The 25755-nt window shown below is 42.5% G+C and overlaps 1 protein-coding gene across 1 annotated transcript in view; it reads left to right on the forward strand.

The window, feature by feature from the left end:
* The window catches only part of bsna (bassoon presynaptic cytomatrix protein a), a 107918-nt gene extending 91552 nt beyond the window's left edge, over nt 1–16366 (forward strand). The window contains exons 6-14 of the mRNA XM_053425226.1: nt 1256–1427; nt 2235–2442; nt 2709–3639; nt 6983–9476; nt 10331–10831; nt 11644–11984; nt 14385–14478; nt 15465–15596; nt 16326–16366. Coding sequence (XP_053281201.1) covers nt 1256–1427; nt 2235–2442; nt 2709–3639; nt 6983–9476; nt 10331–10831; nt 11644–11984; nt 14385–14478; nt 15465–15596; nt 16326–16366 — 4914 coding nt within the window. The remainder of the gene's footprint in view (nt 1–1255; nt 1428–2234; nt 2443–2708; nt 3640–6982; nt 9477–10330; nt 10832–11643; nt 11985–14384; nt 14479–15464; nt 15597–16325) is intronic.
* Nucleotides 16367–25755: the final 9389 nt, after the last annotated feature.

Consider the following 25755-nt stretch of genomic DNA (forward strand, 5'->3'; position numbering starts at 1 on the left):
TTTATTGTTCCAGTATATCGATTTGCTCTGCAAGATGCATTATCACCAAAATATTTGAAAAAATTAACTTTGTATAGTATACAATATATGCATGTCTTTCAATGCATGTCCACAAACAGTTCCTCAAAAAAGTACATGTAAGGAACTGTAACCATTTTATTGGAGGCCTTTTGCCAGTGAAACTATTGAATATCTCTTTAGAGGATAATGTTGAAAATTCTGTCATGAGAGAAAATGCCAATGCCTTTTTGGTTTAATACGTTTGCATCCAGCCTGCATTACAAGTATAATTCTATTATGTGCATGCTATGTTGTGTATTTTAATGGATGTTTCCTGTTATAAAAGTGTGCATGAACATGCCTGGAGTATTTACGTGTAATAGAAACTGATGTTGCTCAGATTGAGTTTGTAAAGTGGTTTCACGTTACATTTGTTGGTATGATTTATTTGCAAAAGCTAAATTGATCACACTATGTTGTAAACACTCAACCAATATTGAGTTAACGATTTGAATTTAATGCTATTCTCAGCTCCTAATAGGTTGTGCAGATGTTGTAACAGATGACAGAAGGGCTAACATGACAACTTTCTTCTTTTTTGATAGAACAAGCAGTTGAAAATCTTTCAAGTTAACTCTGTTAAACAGGTGTGGAAGCCGTTCCTAATGAGAATGAACTAGAGATGGAATGTCTAATGTGCATCTCATAACAGTATAGGCCAACCCCCCCTACTTCCTTATTTGTACCAGCCTGTCATTTAAGCAACACTGAAAATGCTTTAAATTTTTTCGAATGAGCATTATATGACTGACAACCGCAATTATCGGAACATGCTGCTCTTCATATTGTGTTGCGCTTCCATTCTTGGTTTTGACAATATATATATATATATATAGTTCTTTAACTAACTTGGAACCATTTTCAAAACTAATCCATCAGCAGAAGAATAACTTCATGTCACATTCAGTTTCAGGAGTCTTGTGATTGAGTTTGCATATTTGAAAACTTTTGAAATTTGTCCAAAAGTCAACAACTTTGTCTTCTTCTGTCTTTACTGTCCCTTTATTTCTCTCTTTTTTTATCATCATGTCTTTTTCACCATCCCTTTCTTCATCAATATTCTCCTCTCCTGCTGGTTACTTCTAAATCCTTTCCTGTGCCATTCTTCTCCATGCTCTTCTGTCTGGCACTTTTGCTCTCTGTTTTTGCCCATGTTTGCTTCTTCCTTTTCCTCTTTCCACCAATACTTCTTTAGGTTCTGCATCAGCAGCAACAGGAACGTGAGAAACAACTCGTTCTCCAGAGGGTGCAGCTGGCTCAGCAGAAGTCCCAGCTTGACCAGATCCAGTCATTACAGCATCAGCTCCAGCAACAGCTCGAAGAGCAAAAGAGACAGAAAACTGCTGTAGCTCAGGGCATGCCGGTGAGTGGACTCAAAGAATCTAGTAGATGGCTTTTACCCTGAGTACTGTGACATCCTTTAGCATTGATGTTGAAGCCTTCAGCTCTCAGGCAGCAGTGGCAAAACAATATTATGGTACAGGAAGCGGGAAAATACAGAAGAGGCATGCTACAAGGAGCTCACAGTAGTACTATGTGCCTTCCACCACACCTCCTGTAGCTAAACACGTGTGACCCCTTGCTTGCCCATACCCTGCTACAATATTTTGTAATTTCCTGTGTGAAAATGTTTTAACAGCCTAGTATCTAAAGCAAACACAATGCAAGTTTTTGTCTTCAAGACCACCAGCAAATATTCTGAAAACTCATGAATCACCTGAGCTGGCAAATACAATTGTGTGTCTATAAATCATTCATGCCTAATTTATTAAATTGATTGCACAAAATAATTATATTTATACCTCCTCAAAACCTTTTCAGCTATTTGATTCTAAAGAGGCCACAGGTGTATTGATATACATTCATAGTTTGTATCTATGTAGACCTGCTTTACAACTAAATAAGACACTGAAATCCTGCTTTATAATATTGGACCATTGACTAAATGTACTTTTTATTAAACAATATTTGTCTGCACTCAGCCAGTTCTTTGTTGGACATTTATGTCTGTACTAAAATGTGGTTGATAGGTGATATGAGGTGCAATCATAGCTTTTCAGTCTCAAATGAATCAGTAAATGTTGAGTGGGTGAAACTTTCAACACCTGACAACGTAACCCCCCCCCCGACACACACACTTTTTTTTCTAAAGCTGGACATAAACGGACAAATAGGCTCCCGGTCCCTCCCCAACTCCTCATCAGAGATGTGTCTGAGGAGCCAGGAGGAGCACATGGAGACCAGGAGTAACATGAGGAAGCACAGCTCCATGACCAGGCTGAGCAGGGACAGCCTGGACGGTGATGGCGTGGTCTTCTACGGTTCCCCCCGCAGGATTGTGGACAGCTGTGTGCAGACAGATGATGAGGACGGAGAAGAGAGGTAAAGATTTGTGTATTAGTGAGGGCAGGGAGAGACGTGTGGGTATTACTGTTATGTTTATATGCATTTACTTATTGTATCTTTTTTGTAGGTGATTGCAATTATACCTACAGTGTTCAGTACTAGCAAGTACTTAAATATATATTTTACTGTTATCATTTTTGATATAATTTAATTTTTTTATCACAGTTTGTGAACATTTTAAGCAGCACTATCTGGCATAGTTGCTCAATGAATACTTTTTATCCTTTCCACTCCATTACTAGGTACATGATGCGTCATCGCACCAGGAGGCGTGGTCGCAGTGTTGACTGCTCCGTCCAAACAGACGATGACGAGGACAAAGCTGAGTCTGAGCACCCGGTCCGTCGAAGACGTTCCCGTTTCTCCCGGCACTCAGAGTCCAATGCTACTGGCAGTAGCACCGCTGCCTCAACCAGTACATCCAGTACAACCGACACTCCCAAGATGGTGTCCTCCAGCATCGCTGTTCAGACCATCAGGGAAATGTCTTGCCAGACAGAAGTAGAGCACCTAGGGAGAGTCTCCCCAGCGATCCATGTGACAGTACCAGACCCAAATAAAGTAGAGATTGTACACTACATCTCTGGACCTGAGCGAACCCAAAAAGGACAGTCTCTAGCATGCCAAACTGACCCAGAAGCCCAGTCCCAGGGTGTTGTAGCTCCACAGCTCAGTGTGCCAACCACAGTCAGTCCATATTCTTCCTCTACCAGTACCGGAACACAACAATCCAGTTCTGCAGACCTTCTAGCCCAGCAGCGGCAGCAGCAGCACATTGCAGCAAACGCAGCCAAGTTTGAGCGGCGTCGCCCTGACCCACTCGACATCAACTACCAGCCTCACAACCACCTCCACAACGAGTCCATCTCCAGCATCATTCGGCAGCAGCAGACAGTCCCAAAATCTCCACAAGTCCTCTACTCTCCTGTCTCCCCAGTGTCCCCTCACCGCTCACTGGAGACATCTCTCTCTAGTGAGCGGCTGAACAAGGCCCATGTCACACCACAGCAGAAGTCCTACACAGCCGAGTCTCCCCAGCGCCACCCATCTGTGCCCCGACCCATCAAGAGCACCCAAAGGTCCATGTCAGACCCTAAGTCCCTCAGCCCGACCACAGACGAACACACCAAGGTCAGGCTGAACCTGTATCAACAGCAAGCACTCCAGAGCCAGGTAAAGTCACTCAAGCCGTGCTGATACTAGCACAAGTTAAAAAGTAAATAATAGATACTATTAAGATGTTTTCAGAGCAAAGTCTAGAAGATAGATAAACAGTGGAGGTAAGGATTTCATAAGAAAGAAAATTATATGAAGCAAACTACATGTTATCAGCTAGTCAGTTTATTGTTGCATTGGCTGTTTACTTCTAAAGAACAAAGCCCACATGTATCTTACACCTTTCACAAAGACACACAAAGAGCAATCAAAATGTTTTGCCAGTTTCAGGCAGTCACAGTTGAAATTTTTTCACCCAGTATCCATGTTGTATAAATAGCTATTGCACCTCTCTCTGCCCGTGGTTGGTCTTAAAATGAGGTGGGTCTGGGGAACTGTCAGCTCTGTTAGGGCAGTGTATATTGATTGCACTGTTGGCCAACAAACTGTCTGAAGTCAGTGGTGTAGTATTTCACTGGCACATTATCAAGATAGAAATATGCAATGACATAGGCAGGTGCATATTACTATCGCACCTACCGTCTGCTTGTTACATACACAGATGTCACAGATACCCTGCTTGTTCCTTTTCACTTTGTACATGACAAGATTGGTTTCCTCTATAAGGAAGCATAATATTTACTACCTGGCAAATCTGCCCTTAGAATAGCACCATCAAGGTGCAAGCGCACCTGGCTTTTAAAGGGAATGTGAGATGATATTATGATTTATTACAAATAACACCTAAACCCGTCCATGATTAATTAAAAGACTACGTACATGTCTTGCTGCACCCATTTTTTCCAACATGAAACTTGCAAAGGTTGTTTTGGACACCTTAAAATTAACTTATGCTCATATTACACGATATGCTTAGATTGTGGTCTGTAAAATCATCTATAAGCTGTCTTCAATGTAAAATGACAGGACTTAAAGCTTAGTTAAAAATGTTTGTATCTGATCAATTTGGTACATTTGTGATACTGTGTCTATGAGTTCAACCTTTATGTTTACTGAAACTGGGAAAACAAAGTTTTACAGTAAAAACTCGTCATCACATTTACCACTGATATTGAGCACATCTTTGTCATGTGCTTTGGAGTTGTGAGGGAACGGAGGCATCTCTACAAATACAGATCAGGTTGGATGTTTTGTGTTCTTTACATTTCTTCTATCCAGAGTGGTAATTCATTTTCAGTTCTCAAAATCAACAGCATACATTCGATGTTACAAATATACAAAAAAATCAGAATAATAAGCTTTACATTGAACAGATGGGGCTCGGCATAAAATCACACAGTCATTATATTTGCTCTAGAAAATAGCAGGAGTCACTTTAATGTTGTTCGGTGGAGTCAAAACTTGCCAAAGGCGTAAATACTGAACAGCTTCTATGTGACTTTGATTGAAACGGTTCCTTTCTCTCACATTTCCCCTGTTTTTTTATTTTGTGGGAGCCATGAATGCTTAATGTGAATCCTGTGATGACTGATTCCCTTTGTTGAGTTTTTCATATTTTCATATTTTGTTTTCTTAGTTATTAAGGACAAACACTGTTGGAGTCCTCCCCATTCCTAATTTGAAAGAAATGCCATCTAACGTGCTGAAACAAGAGCTCCATTCAAAAACAAATACAAAGTAGAATCTACTGTTGAGCTTTATTGAGAATAAATTGTAAAAAAAAGTCTCTACCACAAAATAACTGCATTTCATTATTCATCTAGGTAGACAGCGATTGTTTCTGCCTGTTAATGTCACTTCCTGCAGCTTCACGATGGTTCAGTCTGATGCTCTCTCAGGTTTTTATTTGCCTAATAAATGTATCCTTAATTGTATTATGGTCATCGATACATTACTTATTTTGGATTATGGAACAAGGAATTAACTAAAGTTTTCGATAAGAGTGTTTTAAGAAAGCTTTAAAAGGTGATATTGACTCACAACAGCCTCACCTCCTCCTGTGTGCAACACTTTTGTTCTCTGCAGTCTGTTCTGTCAGAGACTTTTCTGTAGTTAACCAGATTTTTTAAGACAAGTGTTCCAAGTGCTTGTAAGATGAATTGCCAATGCATTGGATTTGAGTCACCCGATTAATAAGTGTCACGGTCCACCTTCTCTCATCAATATTGAGTCATAGTCGTTATATGAATGCTGTGATAAATAACCACTTTGATTGTATAGGTTTATTTAGACTCTACAGTATTTTCTCCTCTAAAGCTGTGGATAGCTGGGGTATGTTTTCACTACCCAGCTGCTCAGAGTATATGATTAATAAGTGCCAATGGGCATTTTTCTTTAACATGTCACCGCCTCCACACACACACACAATGAAATAATAAACAACACACAACACATTGTGAGATCTATTTACAAATCCCCAAATGTTTGGTAGAGGAATGAAAGTTACGGTGTTTAGATATAAAAAAAATGTTGTACATGTCAGAATTTCGCTGGTTTGGAGAGTAGAATAGGAAGCCCATGCATATTCTGTTTTTATTAGCTATATGTATTTACACACACACGCGCTTTTCTATAGGTGTGAGGACACTCATTGACTAAATGCATTCCCTAGCCCTTTATCCTAACCTAAACCTTGAGCCATGTTAAAAAAAACTGAATAAGAAAATACAAAATCTTTAAAAACACCAATTAAATACAACGTTTTCTAAATGATTAAAATGGTTTGGATATACTTGATATAATAACTGCACCACAGCTGTCACTAATTTGAAATTTTTTGTATTTTTTGGCTTCTAACACAAATTCCACCTTTGTTTCCTGTCGTCTCTGTCCCTGTGTCTATGTGTGTCTTATTTGTCTCCCTATATCCCTGTCGTTGTTTCCTCTCCTTGTCTCTTATGTTTCTTGACCTTTACCTCTTTTTGAGTTTTCCTCTCTCCTCTTCCGCCTGTTCTGTTCATCTCATCGCCCTCACTGCTATCCCCTTTCAATAATCTTCCTCTTTAATATTTCCGTTTCTCTATCCCTATTTATTTCCTCTTTTACCTTACCTGTTGCCTGTATCCCCCTTCATTACTTTCTGATCTATTTTCCATCCTCCCCTCCTGTTCCTCTCTATATTCCCTATGCTTTGTTCTCTTTTTCTCTTTTCCTCCCCCATTCTCTTTAATAACTTCCTTGTACCCTCCACTGATGCCTGTTCATCTCACATTTTCATTTGGTTTCCACAAATATCTTATCTCTACCATTTTCCTGTCTTGTATCCCTCTCCATTCAACTTATTCACTGTCATCACATTATCACTCTTATGTTCTTCGGTTTTACCTCACCAATCCTTTTCTTTCCATGCTTATTGTCTGCTCTCCCATTGCTCCCTTCCTGTCTCTCTCTCTCTCTCCAGCTGGCAGCCCTACAGCAGAGCTCACTTCTCCGAAAGGTCAAGCGAACCCTGCCCAGTCCTCCTCCAGAGGAGACTACTGCAGCCGCTCATCTGCCCATGATGACACCCGCCCTTCAACAGGTCTACCTGCCCTCCGTGCCCAGCCACAAGCCAACCTCCAGGTCTGGTCTGGCAGCTAAAGCCAGCCTCCTCAAAGACCTCACCCACGAGCTGAAGGCCGTGGAGCAAGAGTCGACCAAGCTGAGAAAGCAGCAAGCTGAACTGGAGGAAGAAGAGAAGGAGATTGACGCTAAACTGAGATACCTTGAGCTGGGGATCCACCAAAGGAAAGAGACACTGGTCAAAGAGAGGGAGAGGAGAGATATTGCTTACCTTAGGTGTATGGGGGACACAAGGGACTATATGTCTGATAGTGAGTTGAATAACCTACGTTTTGCAGCTGCAGCTGCATCACATGAGACCAATGGACTACTGACGAGGCCAAGCACTGCCCCTCTCAGCCAGTTCACCGGGGATCTGAACACAGCAGCCCAGTACCCACCCACCTCGTCCTTCCTCTCTTGTCAGTACCCCCAGAGCCAACCTGCAGCACCTTCTCAACAATCAAGTGTGTCATACCAGTCCTCAACATTCAACCAGCCTCCCTATCCCACAGTGTCCCAGTCCCAGGCACTGCCACAGCCCACACCCCTCCAGAGCCACATTCCTCCTCTAGGACCTTCATACCAATCACAAACCTCCTATTCTTCCCACACCTATCCCCAAACTCAGCCCCCTTACCCCCAGACAGACATGGGGATTCCAACTGCACCTCAGCCACAGCCTGGGCAGACAGGCTTTGGGCCTGCACCACCTGGTCAGCCTCCGTACCCCACCCACAGCTCACCTTATCCCAGCGCTGTGTCCTACCCCAGCCAGACCACTCCATACCCTGGGCAGCCCCAAGCTGATATCCTGACAGTCCATCCTGGAAGGCCCAGGCAGACTTCACTTGCGGATTTGGAGCATAAGATGCCCACCAACTACGAGACGATCAGCAACCCCACGGTCGTGGTCACCACCACGGCCCAGGATGCTACCTATTCCAGTGCAGCCCCCTCTTATGGTCAGTACACTGGAACAACAACCATGGCCAGCTCATATGGGCCGTATGGCTCAGCACCAGTGTCCAGTAGTTACGGTGGGTACTCTACCATGCCACCAAGCACTTATGGGCCATATACTTCAACACCAGCTAATTCATATGGCCAGTACACCACAACCACTGCTAATACTTATGGCTACACTACCACCACAGCCAGTTCGTATGGACAGTACACTTCTACAGTTTCCAATGCTTATGGGCATGTAGATAATCCCTCAACCTACAACACAGTAGAGGGGATGTACGGGGCTCCTGGCTTAGAACAAAACATGCCAAGAAACTACATGATGATCGATGATGTAAGTGAGCTTACGGCAAAAGACGGGCTGGGCACGGCGACAGTGGACATGATGCATCATGGCGGTAGTGGGCGTTACCCGGGCGACATCCACAGCCACAGCAGCACCATTGGCAGCACGACGCGTGGGGGAACTAGCAGCTCCTCGTACGGCAGGGCACCCGAGGAGGAAGCAACGATGCAGGAAGAACTGTACGACCACCACGGCAGGGGTAAGAGCAGCTACAGACACGGACCTCTAGGGGGCAGCAGCAGCAGCGTGAACGCTAGCATGGGTGGGGGATCGCCCTATTACTATGACTTCGACTACAAACATGGCAGCATCCGCTCCGGGGTACAGAAACCTTCACCATCCTCTAGAAGCCTTCTGGCTCCTGCTGTCATGTCCTCCAAGCGCAGCAAGCACAGAAAGCTTGGGAGTATTGAGCAAAAAATCTCCAAGTTTTCCCCCATTGAGGAGGCACGGGATGTGGAGGCAGAACTGGCCTCCTATTCCTCAACGACAGGTGGGGCTTACCCCTCTTCCCACATTCGAGGGCGCCAGCTGATCGAGGATTACGGCTTTAAGAAGGTTGCTTACGAGGCCGGCAGGGGAACCAGTCATGGTACTCGGTATAATGGTTCTATGGGTGAGGAGGACGATCGGATTTACTACAACTCCACTGGCCGATCCCGTTCCACCGGCTATGGCATGGACAAGATCTCAGCCAGGGACTACTCTGGGTATCGCAGTCGATCCTATGAGAGGGACGATCGCTCCTACCCATCCAGCTACAGCCATGGGCGCAAACCAACCAGGCAGTTCTCTGAAGAGGAGAATCCACTCAGTCCCCTGGGGAGGTTCATTCATTCTGGTCGATCCTCAAGCTTAGGTCCCGACCCGAACGACAGCCGCAGCAGTAGATATCATTACTATTATGGCCAATATGGTTCCAGCCACTCGCTTCCAGATGTACAAGACCACATACGGGACCTTCCTCGGACACATGTCTACAAATCGGATGATACGTACATTATAGACGATTATCATTGCGCTGTGTCAGACAGCGAAGGTAATTGTGGGAGCTGAATGCCAACGCAGTCTCACTAGCTACTGCCCCCACCGTTTATCTTAATGTCCCCCACCCACCCAGAGGCTAGGTTTAGCAAACAGAAAGAAAGAAAAAGAGAGACAGAGTTAGCCGTTGCATGCTGATGTGTTCTTCTTCCTGAGTCACTTGGATCTCTCTTATGAGTGGACTGCTGTCTGTCTGTCTGCCTGCCTGTCCCATACTTCCGCCTGTTCGTCCAGTCGTCTGTCTGTCCAATACTCGCATGGTTCTTCGGCGTGGTCGTTTACTTCATTCGCAACACTCTGATTCACTTGAAAGGTCTTCTTGCACGACACAGATGCATTGTGTTTTCTTTACAGGGTTTTGTATTAGTTATGTCTCTGATATTTATATTTTGTTTACATGTGTTTTTATTTGTGTATTCTTTGTCTACACTGCAAAACAATCCCTCAGAATCAATTGCATATTTGTGTTTTATTTGCAAAGTGGGCCAGTATTAATGTCTCACTGTAATAATGAAACCATACTCATATACAATCAAAATATTAACGAAAAATAGAGGAAGATTGTTCTTTGGCAGCAAAAACAGCTTCCAAAAGGGACAGTTTTGCAGTGTTTGTTTGATCCTGTTTATATTGTCTTGTAATGTGTGAAGACAATGTGAAGTGTATTCTGCATGGATGTCAATTTTTTATTTGTATTTTCTGCCTTTCTTTCTGTGTCTTCTCTCTCCTATTCTTTTCTTTTGCATGCGGTTGGTCTTCTTCTTCCTGCGTCCTTCCTTCTCACAGTCTGCATGCCGCTGTCGCCAAACGACATGGAGATTGACTGTGATCTGCTCTCGGTTTCCAAAGCCTACCATCTTGGCCAGGAAGAAACCGACTGGTTTGAGAAGCCACGCTCCAGTTCTCGACACTACGGAAGCAGCCACTCGACTGGGAGAAGCCGGCACAATGTCAAACACACCTACCACGATTATGATGAGCCTCCTGAGGAGGACCTGTGGCCCCAGGATGAGTATGGCCATGGCGGTCGACACTCTACATCCCGTGACCAACGGCCTCAAGGCAGCTCAAGTCGACACTCGTCCTCGTCACGTCATTCAGATGAGCCACGGTCTTCAAGGTCAACTAAGGGGCACCCCAAAGACCCGTCAATGAGACATGAGCCTTCAGGACGGTCGTCATCTACAGGAAGGCGTGGCGAGTCAAGGTCCGGGGGGTACCACTCTTCAGAATACTCGCGGGATCCATCTGGACACCATCACGGCCAGCGATCCTCCAGACAGGGAGACCCACACAGATCTTCACGCAGCAAGTCCCAGCCGCCAGGGGACATGCAGGGCCAACCACCAGGTACATATACAGCACCTTCACACCTGACATACAGTAACATTATGTGAAGATTAATTTGAAATTTCAATGTAGACAAATTACTCAAATTCCCCCAAAAATGATTTGCTCACTCAGTGTTATGAACTGTATTAGATCTCCTTCACATTCTTACAAGAGTAGGCGGTCTGGCATCTGTCCAGAATGAGTAGTGGTGCCAAACTGTCTCGATCTAAAACAAATTATATGTCTGTGGCCTGCCATATAACGTGATCCTTGAATAAGATCCCCGTTAATTTCTTATTTCGGTCTAAGGCAGAAATACTTCATATCCCTTGCTGTTCAGACGAGTTTGACGCTCTTTTACAATCAGCTGTCCCCTCAGGGATCAACAGTTTTTAATTAACTATACCAAGCGTAACTTTCAAAGAAAATGTTTTCTCCCGGGGCACCACTGTGGCTGTGTTTTTGGGATTGAGCTCATTAAATCGTTGGTTTGATCTTTGCTTGTGACATTTGTTGCACAACATTCTGTCTTTCAGTCTTACTTCTCCTATCAATGCTATCATACATAATCTAGTAAAATGGAATTGTCATTATAATAACAAGTTATCTTTACTGTAACATAAAAACTGTAGTTCTTTAATCAAATGATTAAACAAAGCAGATCAAAACAGAGGTGCTCTGGTTGGGCAGAAATAATCTGACAGGAGAGATATAAATCTGCAGGGTTCAGGTCTTTTGCAATGTTCAATTTTGTTTCAATAGTATCTATGTAGGTAGAAAAACTTTTTTCATTAAATGTAAAAGATTATATTGTCCCTTCCTCAACTCAGGCTCCTCCAGGTCTGGCAGCAGCTCTGCCCGGGCTCAGGGCCCCGCAGGCGGATCTACGGGATCAGGGCGACAGGGCGGTCATGGCTCCCAGACAGATGTGGGACCCGGACAGAGGGCCCAGCTCCAACAACAAGCCCAAACATCAGCGGCCAGGCCAGGGCAGCCCGGTTCCACAGCAACCACTGGCCCTATGCAGCAGACCCCAACACAGGGTCAAGGCATTGGCATGGGTATGGGCATGGGGCAGGGCCAGGTCAAGCCAGGGCAGATGGGTCCAGCAGGTGGACCCATGGGTCAGGCCAGGCAGACGGGTCCAGCAGGAACCACACCAGTAACCATGGTGAGTTTATAGAGGGAAGACTTTGCAGCAGTTGCTTCTATTTGATGGGATAAAAAGAAGTATAAAACGAAGTAAAGGAGATGATATATAAATGATGTTATTTTTTGTCTGAACAAAAATAAAGACATGTAACTATAAGCATAGTTTAATGCGGCTTATTAGCATATCTGGAAAATACTGAGCTGCAATTAATGAAGTGTTGTCTTGAAGATCTAATGTGCCACAGATGACAGTTATATTACTCTCACACACACCTACTCGTCTCCATGGAGGCTCAGAGAAGACTTTATTTAGTTTTGTTTATTTCTTTTCTTTTCTAAAAAACTTTGCTTTCTAATCTTGAGATAACAAAATAAGTATTTCATGATAGTGATAATAATATTTTGTTATCTGATTAAAATATTAATCATCAATCGTCTTGTCTTAGCAAAGTAAGTTTTGAGCCATTTTTACCCTCAGCACTCCCTCAATGATCCTAAATATAAAGAAGCTGGTCCATCTGCTCCCAGTTGAGCTGGTTCATTTGAATTCTGCTGTGCCACTGTCGGCTCTGCAGCTCTTATCTAACACTATGATTAACACAGAGGCAGCTGATAACTCAATGTAGCTGATTCACTGTCTGCTTGACAACTCAAGAAACTGTCACCCTGCAAAAATCTATTCCACCCAGCATTTACTCCTTATTCATAAATCCATATAAATCTTTTTGCTATTTCAATTTAAACATTCATACAGTTTCAATGATTCTCTGGCTGAAATTATTCTTGCTCAAGAAAACATATGACTGCTTTGCCAATGAAGTTCTCAAAGCAACTGTCACCATGTCGATTAAGAATATCCCAAAATTATTCATAATATGCTTTCACTGCTGAAAGGCATCAGTGATTTCCATAAAGCTGCATTGTTGCTCTATCAGTGGGAAAGCAATTGAAATAATTATAATGGTCTGATATCAATTTATGGAGAAACTTGAAATGATTCTGAAATCTCGGCTGTGGAGCGGCTCCGACGGGAAGCCATAAACACTAAATGTAATTTGTCACATGATTATTATTCAGTCTGCAAACTCATTCACTTACACCCTCATGTTGGGTCCATTGTGAAATGAAAAGCATTGATTAAGGGGCTGTAAATAATGAAATGCTGTTTATGCTGTACTGTGCATCATAATGCATCACTGCTGTTTTCCTGCAGCTAAACTAGTCAGTAGGAAACAAATAAAGAATTATACTGTATGAGATTTATTGGCAGCAGTCCAGCGTCGGTCAAGTCAAGTTTTTTTTAGGATGGTAGTGACGCACAGAGCTTTACAGAGAACAGAAGACACCAAGTAAAAACAGAAATGGACCATATTTCCTGTGCCGGTGGTAATAACTGTTGTACTGATGGGTATCAGAGAAGGTCTGGTTTCTTTTCTGAAGCGTGTCTCTGTTAGTGCAGCAGCCACTGTAGTTTAGTCTCACATTGAAGTTCTCATATTAAGTGTGTGCTGCGCTCGTTTGACTGACTAAATGGCTGAGGGTTTTTGGGGAAATATAACAGCAGTGATGAAAAAAAAAGAAGGAGACCAGAGTAGCAGAGTCAATAACAAAACTAAACAAATAAACTATCCCAGTGAACATTTCTGGATTCCATGTGATATCTTTTTTTAAACTCATTATGAAAAAGGGAACACAGAAGAGAACGTGATTCATTTTCAATTCCCACAATTCCCACAACCTCAGAGATGATTCAACCAACTTCAAGGGCCACAGGAAATATTCCTCCTGTTCAAACTTTGACCCCCTTTTAAGTTTGCTGTAACAGAAGAGTCAGTACCTTAAAGGTTCAGTGTTTAGAATTTGCTATTTTATCTTGTTTCAATATTCATGTCCCTGAAACAGTATTCAAAATAGAAATGACATGAGCATCTCAAACTTGCAAAAACACCCAGATATTGTAAAACTCATCTCTCTTCAAATGCAGTTTGAATCCAGCCAAGGTTTTAATACCTACTGTATTAATAATATTAAGAAAATTGTTCCTTGTTCAACTCATGTTGTACTTCAAAAACGCAGAAAATAGAAGTTATAAACAAATTGACATATTTATTTTGAGTAGTTTATTAAGAAGAATTCACACCAACAGGGGCACTTCAGTGGCCAATCTGAATTCAGCATTGGGATGTGTCTCTCTTCCTTTAATTTTTTCATTTCCTTAATTACTGTGAAAACAGGGTAACTATCAAGATGTTTCTGTTTGTAAAAGCTGAAGACCTGGACACACACAAGGTTTTAACATTTCAGCTACTTCATTCAATACTTTCTCTGTCTGTCTGTCTGTCTGTCTGTCTGTCTCTCTCTCTCTCTCTCTCTCTCTCTCTCTCTCTCTCTCTCTCTCTCTCTCTCTCTTTCTCTGCAGGCCAAGATCGACACTCCTCCGGTAACAGCTATTGGAGCCAAGGCAGCGCCCGTCATGGCTTCAAAAGCAGCCCAGCCCCCACTGACAGGCATAGGTACAGTACATTCAATACACACACACCATTCCCACGTCTTGCCAGCTGCAGCCTACCGTGTCTGTATTATGTGACCAATGTGTGCCGTCTCATCTAATCTGAGATTAATCTGCAGATTATCCCACAGTGGAAAACACACAGGAGGGGTTTCACTTCATGGCACCCACTCAGCCTGAATGTATGAATGAAACGACAAAAAGTTTAATTGAGAAAGTTCTTTTGAAATTATTTGAATATGAAGATAATTGTTGATTACAGTTTTAGATTTTTCCACGAAAACAAACCAAGGGTTTCTATTTGCTTAGCCACTCCATAGTTGGTGGTTATGGCGTGGGTTATTGGAGGTTGAGCGGGATGGGCAAAAAATGTTTCTGCACTGATCTATTCAGTAATGTGTGCTGACAGTGTGTTGAATTTTGGGATTTAGAAAACAGTGGCTATGATTATAATTTGAGGTTTTGCAGAATTGTCATACATCAACTTATTTTGTGAGTAGATTGCACAGTGAGGAACATCACAAGGTGCTCAGTCCTGTAGTGAAATCCCATAGTCAGCTGTTAAGGTCAGGTTCATTGGTTGTAAGTAGTCCATCTGCCACTAAGGACTTAAACTTAGTACTTTTTTTCTTGAACATCTAAAGAGCAGGAGCCCATATGAGTCTTAGGTCAGAAGGTTACAACAGCACATCTGTGCACACAATGTGGCAACTAAAAACCTCAAGAAGATCTAAGAGGAGGAGCCCTCATGAGAAAATACGTAAATACGGGAACAGGCTGGTTGGAGGTAGTTGAATCTTCAGAAGCAGCTGAAAAGACCTTGTTTCTACTTCCCAGATTGTTTTATTTACAAGAAGTCTGTGGAACCTGTAATGAAATCATACATGAGCACTTGATAGGAAAGATGTCCTCAGAGAAACTCTATGCCAGTTAGCGACACCTGCACAGATACTGACTCCATCGTCTCCCCTTCTCTGGTTCTCTGTCCAGGCTCCAAGGCAGGCCCTAGACCAGGAGGTATTGGCAGTGCATCAGCAGGTCAGCCTGGCATGGAGGGAGACAGCATGTTGTCCAAGATGCTGCCAGGAGGCGCCGCTGAGCAGGCCGGCAAACTGGGAGACGGTACAACACACAAAAAACACTCTAAACAGCTGGTTTGGTCTTGATATAATGAAAGAGCTCAGTGTTGTTGAACAGGTAGCAACTATTATAATTAATCACCATCATGTCATTTGTATAATAATAGTTGTTAATTGTATTTCTCTAACCATATTTACCTTATTTAAATTAAAGAAATAATTGAATTGGACTACAGGTCAAATATGTAAGGGGCCCCCTGGTCCCTCGTTTGTAGTGTTTTGTGTAGGAAACTTAATCAAACAACCACAAAGAGATGAAAATGACCACAAAGACAAACATCAAACTGGCTGAATGACAAAATGCACCAAAGTTTGAGCAGCAGGTTCCAAGTTCGACTCCGAGCTGTGTCATCCCCCTGCTCTCTCTCACCTGGTGTCCAGTCTCTCATTCAAAGTACTGTCAATGTAAAGGCTTTAAATGCCCAAAACACACAAAATTACTCTGGAGCAAACTGTAAACTGTAAGCAGCTACAAAGAGATGCAAATGAAGATGCACGACCACAAAGAATTAAAAAATGATTTCTATGCCCATGTGATTGTATGAACAGTACAAAACCAAATGTATTAATACAGCCTCTTAAGTCTCTATCAAACTGCAAACATGACACATCTTACAATTAAATTACCAGGATAAATTCAACTCAACTTGAATACACACTTTTCTACACTCCTCGTCCATCTGAACTCCTTTTCTTGTCCTCTTTCCTCCAGCTATCTCTGGTTTCGGCAAGAAGTTCACCTCTTTATTCTGAGGTGCCCACATTAAGGTATGAGCCTATTCTCTACTGTCTGTGTGTGTGTGTGTGTGTGTGTGTGTGTGTGTGTGTGTGTGTGTGTGTGTGTGTGTGGCTGATATGCGCAAAGTCAGACCAGCAGACGACGGATCATTCATAAAATAGATTTAAACATAAATCAGTTTGTGCTCATTATTCTTAAACTCCTATTTAATGAAGAGTGACTGCATTGATCTCTTGAATGAAAGTCCTGATAGAGTTAAAGAGAGGAACCCCGCAGCATGACTGTACGTCAGAAGAGACACAAAGGCAAAGACCACCTAAGAGGCAGCCATCAGCAGCACAGCAGGAATGTTTTTGGTCAGCGTTTCGTGAAAAAGTTCAAAGTCTACCAGGACGTTGGCAGATAGCTGCAGCGTGTTGTCGGCAAAGTGGTAAACACAGAACAGGCAGCGTGTTTGTGTGTTTTCTTCTCTTTGTTTCATGTGCATGGGAATAATCTGACAACAGCAATTACAACATATTCTTACTGTGACACACAGTGGAATAGGATGTGTGTTTAAACAGCACATTCCCACTGCTGAATATACAATGCAGTGATGTCAAGTTGAGGGCAAATACAATAAAATGTTCCCGTTGCCAGAGCGGTGGACTTGACACTGTTGATTGCATTTTGATGTGATTTGCTTGAGACGTAATTATTCAAAGAAAAAATCACAAAAGTTTCCAATAACAATGTGCAAAGCAAGTCTGCAGTCATGCTGTCAGCTCTGTGTGGCTGTACAGTGACACAGCATCAGGGCTGTGATCTAAATGCTACTAAGCATTTAGTGTGTAGGCATGCAAACGAACAAACTGCAGCTCCTAATGGGAGTATCATTAGTTATGGAGGTAATACAGCCGCGTTCCATTATACCTCGGAGCTCGGAATTACCGAGCCCGAAACCGGTAGTTGCAACTGGAACGCCCCCCCAAGTTGGAATATTGACTCGGAAGGTCAAAGGAACCTCACCACCCCCGATTTCGAAATCAAAGATGGCCGCTCCACATATCAACAGTAGTGAAAGCTTCCGTTTTTACTGTTTATCAGCACTTCTGTCATTAAATGTGTCGTACACTTAGTCCAATTACGGTCTGTGGACATTTTTCTATGGAGTTAGTGTGCGTGAAATGCAGCATAATGCGTGTTATGAACTGGTTTTGCTAACAATGGCTAGCTGGTATACATTAACATTGGTATACATAAACACAGAACTATACTTTCTCAATTCCTCCAGAAGTTTAACTGTACATAAAAGTAGCAACAGTCTGTCGTGTTGATGCAGAAAGTTAACCGACTGAATTCTCTGATTCATTCGCAGGACTATGTAAATGTCAACTGATGAAGTCATGAGGCCTCGTACCAGAAAAACCTGTGACGTTCCTCCTGCTTTTGTTTTACTAAAAGAGAGAGAGAGAGAGAGAGATGGAGGAGAGAGGGTTGTTGGGGGAACAGAGAGAAGAGCTGAGAAAACTGGTGAGTTTATGATTTTAACCTATAAACCTACAAACCGTCAGTCTTAGGGTCTAATTCATACCAGTATACTGTCAGTTCCATTTTTATCATCCAGGACTGATGTGATATGACATGAGCACAGAGAACAGATTAATGGTGTGAAGCAGTGGCCCTCATCAACTCATTGAGGAAAGCGTTTTTCAAATTGCCTATTAAAATAATGGTAAAGATATCCATATTAAATGATGCAGTGCTGTGTGATTCATCGGAACACAGTGGAGTCTATGTCTACTCCAATAATGTCCGACGGATGTTTCCATTAAGACAAAACATGTTGTCTGAGATGCTGCTGCTTCCTTTTGCAGCCAACACGGACTGGGATCCTCCAGATACTTCATGTCTCAGGCCTGAGCAGAGGCTGACAGAGAGAAGCCGCTGCTCTCTCTGACGGGCCAGACAGTGAGTTACCTTTAAACATATCTATTCCCTCCTGAAAATCATACTGTTTAACTTCCCCCACAGTTTAATTCTGGTTTGTGGATTGTGGATTGTGTTCCTCAGTTTCCATATCGTCCATCTTTAAATACAATCTGTGGTTCACCTGATAGTAGTGATTTCATGCTTTGATTCATCGCATGTAAAAGTTAGAAGAATTCAACTTCGATAAACATTGTGATGCTAAGTGAAGCAGATATAGAAAGTTAGAGAAATAATCCCAAGGAATTTCTTTGGATGTATTTTCTTTCATTATGGTTTATTAATTCAGTATTTCATGGTTGATAATGTAAACCTACAATAAGGACTACTGCTGACTTGAAATAATATTTTATATGAAAGTGGAGAATCAGAATTCTAATCTTATCTTCACAGGAAAAACTATTTTCACCTCAGGTCTTTGTACATCTGTAATTCTCCTTATCTCTGTTTTTGTCATGTGGAGTCAGGCTGGCTGTGTTGTGTGTCTGTGGCCAGTTCTCCTGCTGCCTCTGTGCTGCTGTGTCTTTTGCAGCTGCTGTATTTGTGGCCTGCTCTTGAAAATCACTGGCATCTGGGTTGTGTGGGTTTAAAAGGCAGCGTCAGCTCGGCCAATACGAAATAGTTTTTGCTAATTCAAATGAGCTATGTGTGATTGTAATTCTGAGGCGATAGAACTGAGCAGTGACGTCGACTCGTTTCACGGCATGTGGCTCTAAATAGGCTGCAGATGTGTGCTGTGTGAGCCGGGCCAGTGACACCAGGAAATTCTTCTACATCCGTCTTCTCTTTTGCCGCTTTGCCAAGGTTTTTTTTCATTAATGCACTATGGGGGGGGGGGGGGGGGGGGGGGGGGGATGAACAGGCTCTGATGCTGCGGTTCAGAGGGTGCAGTGTTGCATATGTGCCATAAGAGACAAAATACTGAGTGTGAACAGTGTGTGTTTGTGTCCAGCCATGCGCTGACTAACTGCCTCATGTGTCTCCTGCAGAGCGATTCTGTCTCTCTCCTCCCACACTCTGGGTCCTGCTGTCAAACATCTCAGTTTTTTTTTCCTCTTCTTCTTTCATTCTCGCTTTCTCGCCTTCCTGCTGTCTCACCTCACACTTCTCCCTGTCGAGCATCTCGCTTTCTCATTCACTTGCTCTCTTTTTTTTTCATCTGTTTCTGTAACAACCCCTGTTTTGTTCCGTCTCGACTAGTCCTGCCTTAGCACTACCTACTACAAATGTCTCTCGACACCCTTGTCCTTTCAGGGGCGGGTCTTACACTGTGTGGACAAACAAATTGTGCACTCCCCAGTAGTGATGGTTGAACATCTCATTCCAAAACCAAGAAGATTAAACTGCTGTTCGAACAGCCTTTATTCTTCTGGTATCTTATCCAGCAAGGCAGTTCGAGGGCCGGTTTGGAGCCGATGCTTAATCTGGAACCAGATATTTGTTTTGACAGCCAATGAACTGGCACCAATGCTTACGTTAAGGGCTGGAGTCGGGATTATCGAGACAAACAAGACCAATACACCCAAAACAGTGTGGCCACCAAAAAAAACAAAGAAGATTGAACATTTTTAACAATGGATGCCAAAGTGACACTGCAGTGGTCAATGGAAGTGACACTGACATAATGGTGTTACTCTATTATGGCTCCTGCTCGTGGACAAGCAAACTGGTTCTACCAAGTCCGAACCAGCACTGGCAGCAGGTTCACCTCAGTGGATGAGGGCTATGGGGGGGCGATTCTGGAACCTGGCTGCAGGGATTCCCTCTCATTCAGCCATACAAGCATCAGTTTGGTTGTTGTTGACCTCGCTCACATTCAGCCTGCCAGCTCAGCCCAAAGCGGTTGAATGGGGCTGAGCTCGGGGCTGTTTGCTGAAACGTCACATTCTTTAACACCAATTCTTTGCATGTTGACACAGGAGAGGGCCTTCAGCCAAACTGCTCCCCACACTGCATTAAAACTGGAAACTGTCTAAACATGTTTATTTCCATACATCATTGTGTGTTTGTGTGTGTGTGTGTGTGTGTGTGTTCATGAGGGGGTAAGTGACCAAACATATCAATGAAAAGAGGTTGTGTACAGTCAATCATTTTTGACTCATGCAAAGAAAATTGAACGCTATACTTCGGCCTCCGCCTCAGAGCTGTGAAGCAAATGTGAGGCAGCAGGTCATAGCAGAGACTTTGTCCCTGTCTTATTTAACATGTTATTATGCTGACAGGAGCTGTGTTAGCTATCGGTGGTCACGAATATTTACGGCCTCATTCTCCTGCTTCCAGCTGGTTGGTGCTGGAAATGCATTGTAAAAAAAAACACATACATTTGGCTTGAGTAGGATTCGTTTCAGGATCCATTTTGTGAATGACTGTTTCCTCCTCAGGAAAAGCTGTTTTCATTGTGACGTCTGCTCCCACCCTCAGGATCAGTCTTTGCACTGAGACGTAGGAAGATCTGAGGGCAGAACTTTCCTGTAATGAATAAATGAAATACATTGACCAGAAGCTGACGCACAGAGACGGGCTTGATGGATCATGGAGACCACATTGATGTGGAGTTTTCCAAACACAAACCATGGACTCTGATTTATTTAAAAAAAAGTTCTGTTTGAAAAAGGATTCTTTTCCCACTCTCCTCCTAACTATTACATCTAATGAACAATTCCGTTATGTGTCTCTTTTTAAAATGAAAACTGGTTAAAATAAAATAAATAAAAACAGATCAGTGCAGAAAGAGCGTGTCGTCATCCACATTGATAACTCAGGATGTGTCTCCTCTTGTATTTAGGAGAGCAAATGTTCTACTTTGCCAATATTTGATTTAAATGTGCTCCATTATTTTTGCAGGAATACAAACGTTCCTCTTAGTGATTCTAATGCCCTGATGTCATATATCACCTATGTAGCATATATAGCTACTAATATCTGTTGAGCTGGAGGACACGGAGCCTGTCGGAGTGCATTTCCACGGCTGATCCACCATCTAGTGGCCAGCTGTATTTTTACATCATTACAACTCCATCACTCTCTTCTACTCTGTCCTATTGTATACGTTCTGTTGACTTTGACCAACTTTGGTGTCAAAGAGAAGAAATGTGTTTACTTTATGGGGCTCTCATGTTTTACAGTGTGGAGGGTCAACTGAATAAACTTTTCATGCAGAGCTTCTATTGTTGAAGTTGTTGAAAGAACAAAAACATGCAGAGATCATATCAAGTTGTGCTCAATATTTTTTACTGAATTAGGCTTTTTTTTCTTTGCAGATCATTCCAAGATCCAACGTCCGTCCTCAGAAGGGCAACCCTCAGTCATCCAGCAGCCCCCCCCCCCCCCCCCCCCCAGCCAAAGACACCACAGCGGAGCCCCTCTAACCGTCCTGTAGCGGCTGGACACATCTGCGCCTTTACACTTAAAAAGAGAAACCAGTTGCCACACATTGGCAGCAAAATCCAAAGAAGCTGGTTTTCCTTTTTTGCTGCTCTATCTCCAGACAAGAAGTGGGATCTGTACTTACATCACTGAGACCTACGCAGAACCACTGGAGTCCATGCACCAACTTCTACATGGATTTAGCTCTGCAGCTACAATGAAGGAAGTTAGAGAGGGCGACTCTGTTCTGCTCCTGAATACGACTCCACCGTTTAAGAGCTGCTTTTTCCTGCTAACAGCAAACAGGAAATGGCAGCTTTACAGGCACGGTGGCGTGTGAGGATCCATTGTTTCACAGTCCTGTGCTCAAACGAAGAAGAACTGCAACCGACCAGCCTCTCTCCTCTTTTCTATCTCATCTTTAAGGAAAAAGTAAAACAAAAAACATAGTGTGGGAATGGAATAAAAAAATCCTGCAGGTTTTTCTGGTACTACAAGACCTCACCCGGCGAGAAGGAAACCGAGTAAATGGAAATGTCACATTGAATGAAATGGACAGCGATAGCGATGTAGCCGACACAGAGAGCGAGTGTGTCGGCGTGCGTTTCTTTCCACGGTTCGCTCTGTTTCTATTTACATTCCAGATTGGAACTGTGAAAACCTTTCGCTCCCCCCTCTTCCTCACGTCCCTGCGTTTTCTTGAATGCTGATTCTTCTTCTTTCTTTCTAATCCCCGCCCAACGAACCTCAACCTGCCATGTCTTTAAAAAGAAGTGTACAGTGGATTTACAAAAAACCAAGAAGATATGTAGGAATTTGGAATGCATGGAACTTTATATCTAAGACCTTACACTGTTCATCATTACTTAACCGAGGCCATAAAGACACGGGGAAACGAATCCGAGCTGGACAACGTAAATAATAACGAGGAGGAGAGATAACTGAAGCAACAAGGGAACATGGCCACAGGAGTAAGAAGAGCCTTTTGTTTTGTTGTTGTTCGTTTTTTTCTTCATTCTGTTGGAGTGAAGCCGTACGTGGTCGGGTTGTTTTTCAGCCATTACGAAGCCATTAAAACCACATTTACCTGCAGCGCTTGTGGCAACGGGGTTTTCTCCAACTGCTCGACACCAAGTGGCTCTCAGACATCTCTCATGTTGTTAACATTAGTTCTCTTTACCCATTCTCATTTAGTTTTCTTATCTGCCGGTTGTTTATGTTGCAGGTTACCAATATCGCCTTAATCATTCCCAAAGCTTTATTTTGAAGTAAATCTTTTTTTTATGACATCCCGTAAACACATATATTCATCATACTATTTATTTTTTATGTAGTAGTGTCAGCTGGAACACTGGCCACGGTGAGATTAATTTATACTTTTTAAAAGATCTTTGTTTTTGATAGTTGTTTGTGATATTATTTTTCACTTATTTATGTTCGGGTCATGTTTTGTTTGCTTCTTCGAGCCCCCCCCCTGTCTATTTCCTGACTCTTATTTATGATCAACAATTATAAAAGCAATAGAGTAAGAGGAGGGAAAGTGAAGAGCACAATCTTGTGTCATTTTAAAAGTCGCTGGATCAGAAATGTGTTGCCTCCGTATGTCTAACTCACCACAGTTGTAACACTCAAGTTTGACTTTACGCATACGCCAACACGTACGCCAACATTGTACTAACACTGCTGTACTAATACATCCGAGAGCAGGAGCTTGACTATAACCTACGAGTTTGGAACCGCCCAGATCTTCTCCTCCAACCAACAGCGAGACACTGATGTGGTCAATCGGCCAGTCGGATGGGAGGAGTTGTTTGTTCTGGCCGGATGGAGCCTCATCTGAACGCACTGCAGGGCAGCAGAGAGGCACTGAAAAGCAGACCAGTCACACACCCTGGCAGAACTGGACTCAGCATCGTCACCTGACGGGGGGGTTTGGGTTTTTACGGGATATGACCCCCAATATGGACGTTTATCAGGAGTCTGCAAAAAAAAAATTCCCACCAAGCTCCTTGCACATCAGAGTGTATCAGCATGTGTGTGTTCAGTCTGTCAAATGTGCACAGCGCACGGGAAAGCACACTCAATAATGGTGTCAAAAAAATGAAAATGAAAAAAAAAAAAAGAATCAGCACTTATGTGACTGAGGAACCAAAAACAACACACCTGGTTGTGTCACAAAGTCACTTGCCTTTTTTTAACTTTTCATTTTCTATCGTGGTGGCGTCCAGACCTGAAACCCGACCCCCGAAAAACCTCTCTCTCTCTCAGACTGTCAGTTGTCATGGAAACTTCTCAGGTCAGTGTTCTCCCTGCTGTCGATCCTGCAGTGCATTGTGGGATCTGCGGTTCAGTACTCAAAAGCGTACTCTCTGTCGGGCCAAACGTTGCAAGGCCTTCAGCAAAACCAACGAACCAACCGACTTCTGCTGTATATTGTCTGTGTGAACGCTCGCTGGGAACCTTCGCATGCCCCCCGGCGCAGAAAACCTCAAAGTCACCTTGATATTGTTCTGTTCCTACTGTTTGTATGTATGTGTGTGGGGGTCTGTGTGTGTGTTATTTAACCACCATCATCCGATGAGGAAAAGAAAAGAAAACAAGACGAACACAAGCTCAAACACAACAAATATGGTGGGCAGAAGAGGCGACCTCTTATCTCCAGTCGTTCTATGCAATCGATCATATTTGGAAAAACAGAAGCATGAGCAGGCCGAAGGAAGGTTAAACACACAAATGGAAAAAAAGGTCACAAATCATTGTTTATCACACCAGAGTTATTTTGGCTCGTAGATGAAAATAGGGAGATTCTGTGAATTTGTTTGTGTGTAACTTAAGTCACCTGTAAATTTATTAAGAGAGGTCAATGTGTTGTGTTTACCTGGCATGTTCAGGGTCCCCTCTCTTTTTCAAGTGGGTGTGTCTACGGCCAAATGGCCTGTCACTAAAGGTGTGTTCATGACAATTGGGAAAGCAGAGTTTTATGGTTTGAAAACTCGCTTTGTTATTCCCCTTGAAAATGCTCCGTCAAACAAATGGTGCAATATGATATGCAGTTGCCACATTTACGTTTTTTATATTTGAGTTGTTGTGCAGAAAAAAAATTGTTAGCAGGAGCAGTGAGCAGCTGTTGGCCATTTTGTTTTGTTATGTTTAATGCAGGGTTAATACTCACACAGATATGTTGTTCAAAGAATTCTATAGATACAAATATAAATATATGAATATTGAATATATATAAAACAGATTTGAATATATTCCCTGATGTGGTTGGTGTCAGCTCAGAGATGAAGAAAAGCTCAAACAAACATATTTTCATCCCACGGCCCATAATTCAGAGTAAATAGCTTCCTGAACGTAAACTGGTTGTTATTTTTTGCAAAGAAAAAAGATAATTCAAATATATAGGTATTGATAATATACACGTATATAGATTATATTTGACTAGAAGTACTACTGTATGATGCACGTGAAGCAGTCTTTGAGGCATTCCTAATTACAGTGAATTGATGTGAGAGTGAGATTGTGTTTGAGTGTTTAAAGGCTTCACTGCCACGACACACGCCAACAGATACGATTTATTAAGTAGATTGTGCAAAGTAAAAATTTCTGTACCTCATAAAATTTAAATATTTTGTTTTAGTCTTGTAGCGGCACACTATGAAAAGGGAATTAAAAAGAAGCTATTAATGAAATTTCAGATTAAAATAAAAGTTTATGCACTATGATAACATCCCATAACTCCTCTAAAATAGTTTTATTTGAGCACAGCTTAACATGCCAGCGGAACAGTGTCAAAGAGGTCTAGTATATAAATATATTTTTTGTGAAACATTTATCAGAGGATTTTATCTATTTGAGAATTTATTTTATCGTACCGAGAGGGGATTAAAGGCTGCTGGGATTTCAGAGAGAAGAGAGATTTAGGTTTAATATCTATAGACACATACAAGAAGTGAGAAATTATTTATACAGATGTTATCAACAGCTGGATTCATGCATGTCCAAAATAATCAGATTGTTAAAAGTCAGAAGCTGAGGTTATGTGTTGAAGTCTGGATAAACAGAAACA

Source organism: Pleuronectes platessa, chromosome 6 (assembly GCF_947347685.1).
Source record: "Pleuronectes platessa chromosome 6, fPlePla1.1, whole genome shotgun sequence".
In the NCBI taxonomy this organism is placed as follows: Eukaryota; Metazoa; Chordata; class Actinopteri; order Pleuronectiformes; family Pleuronectidae; genus Pleuronectes; species Pleuronectes platessa.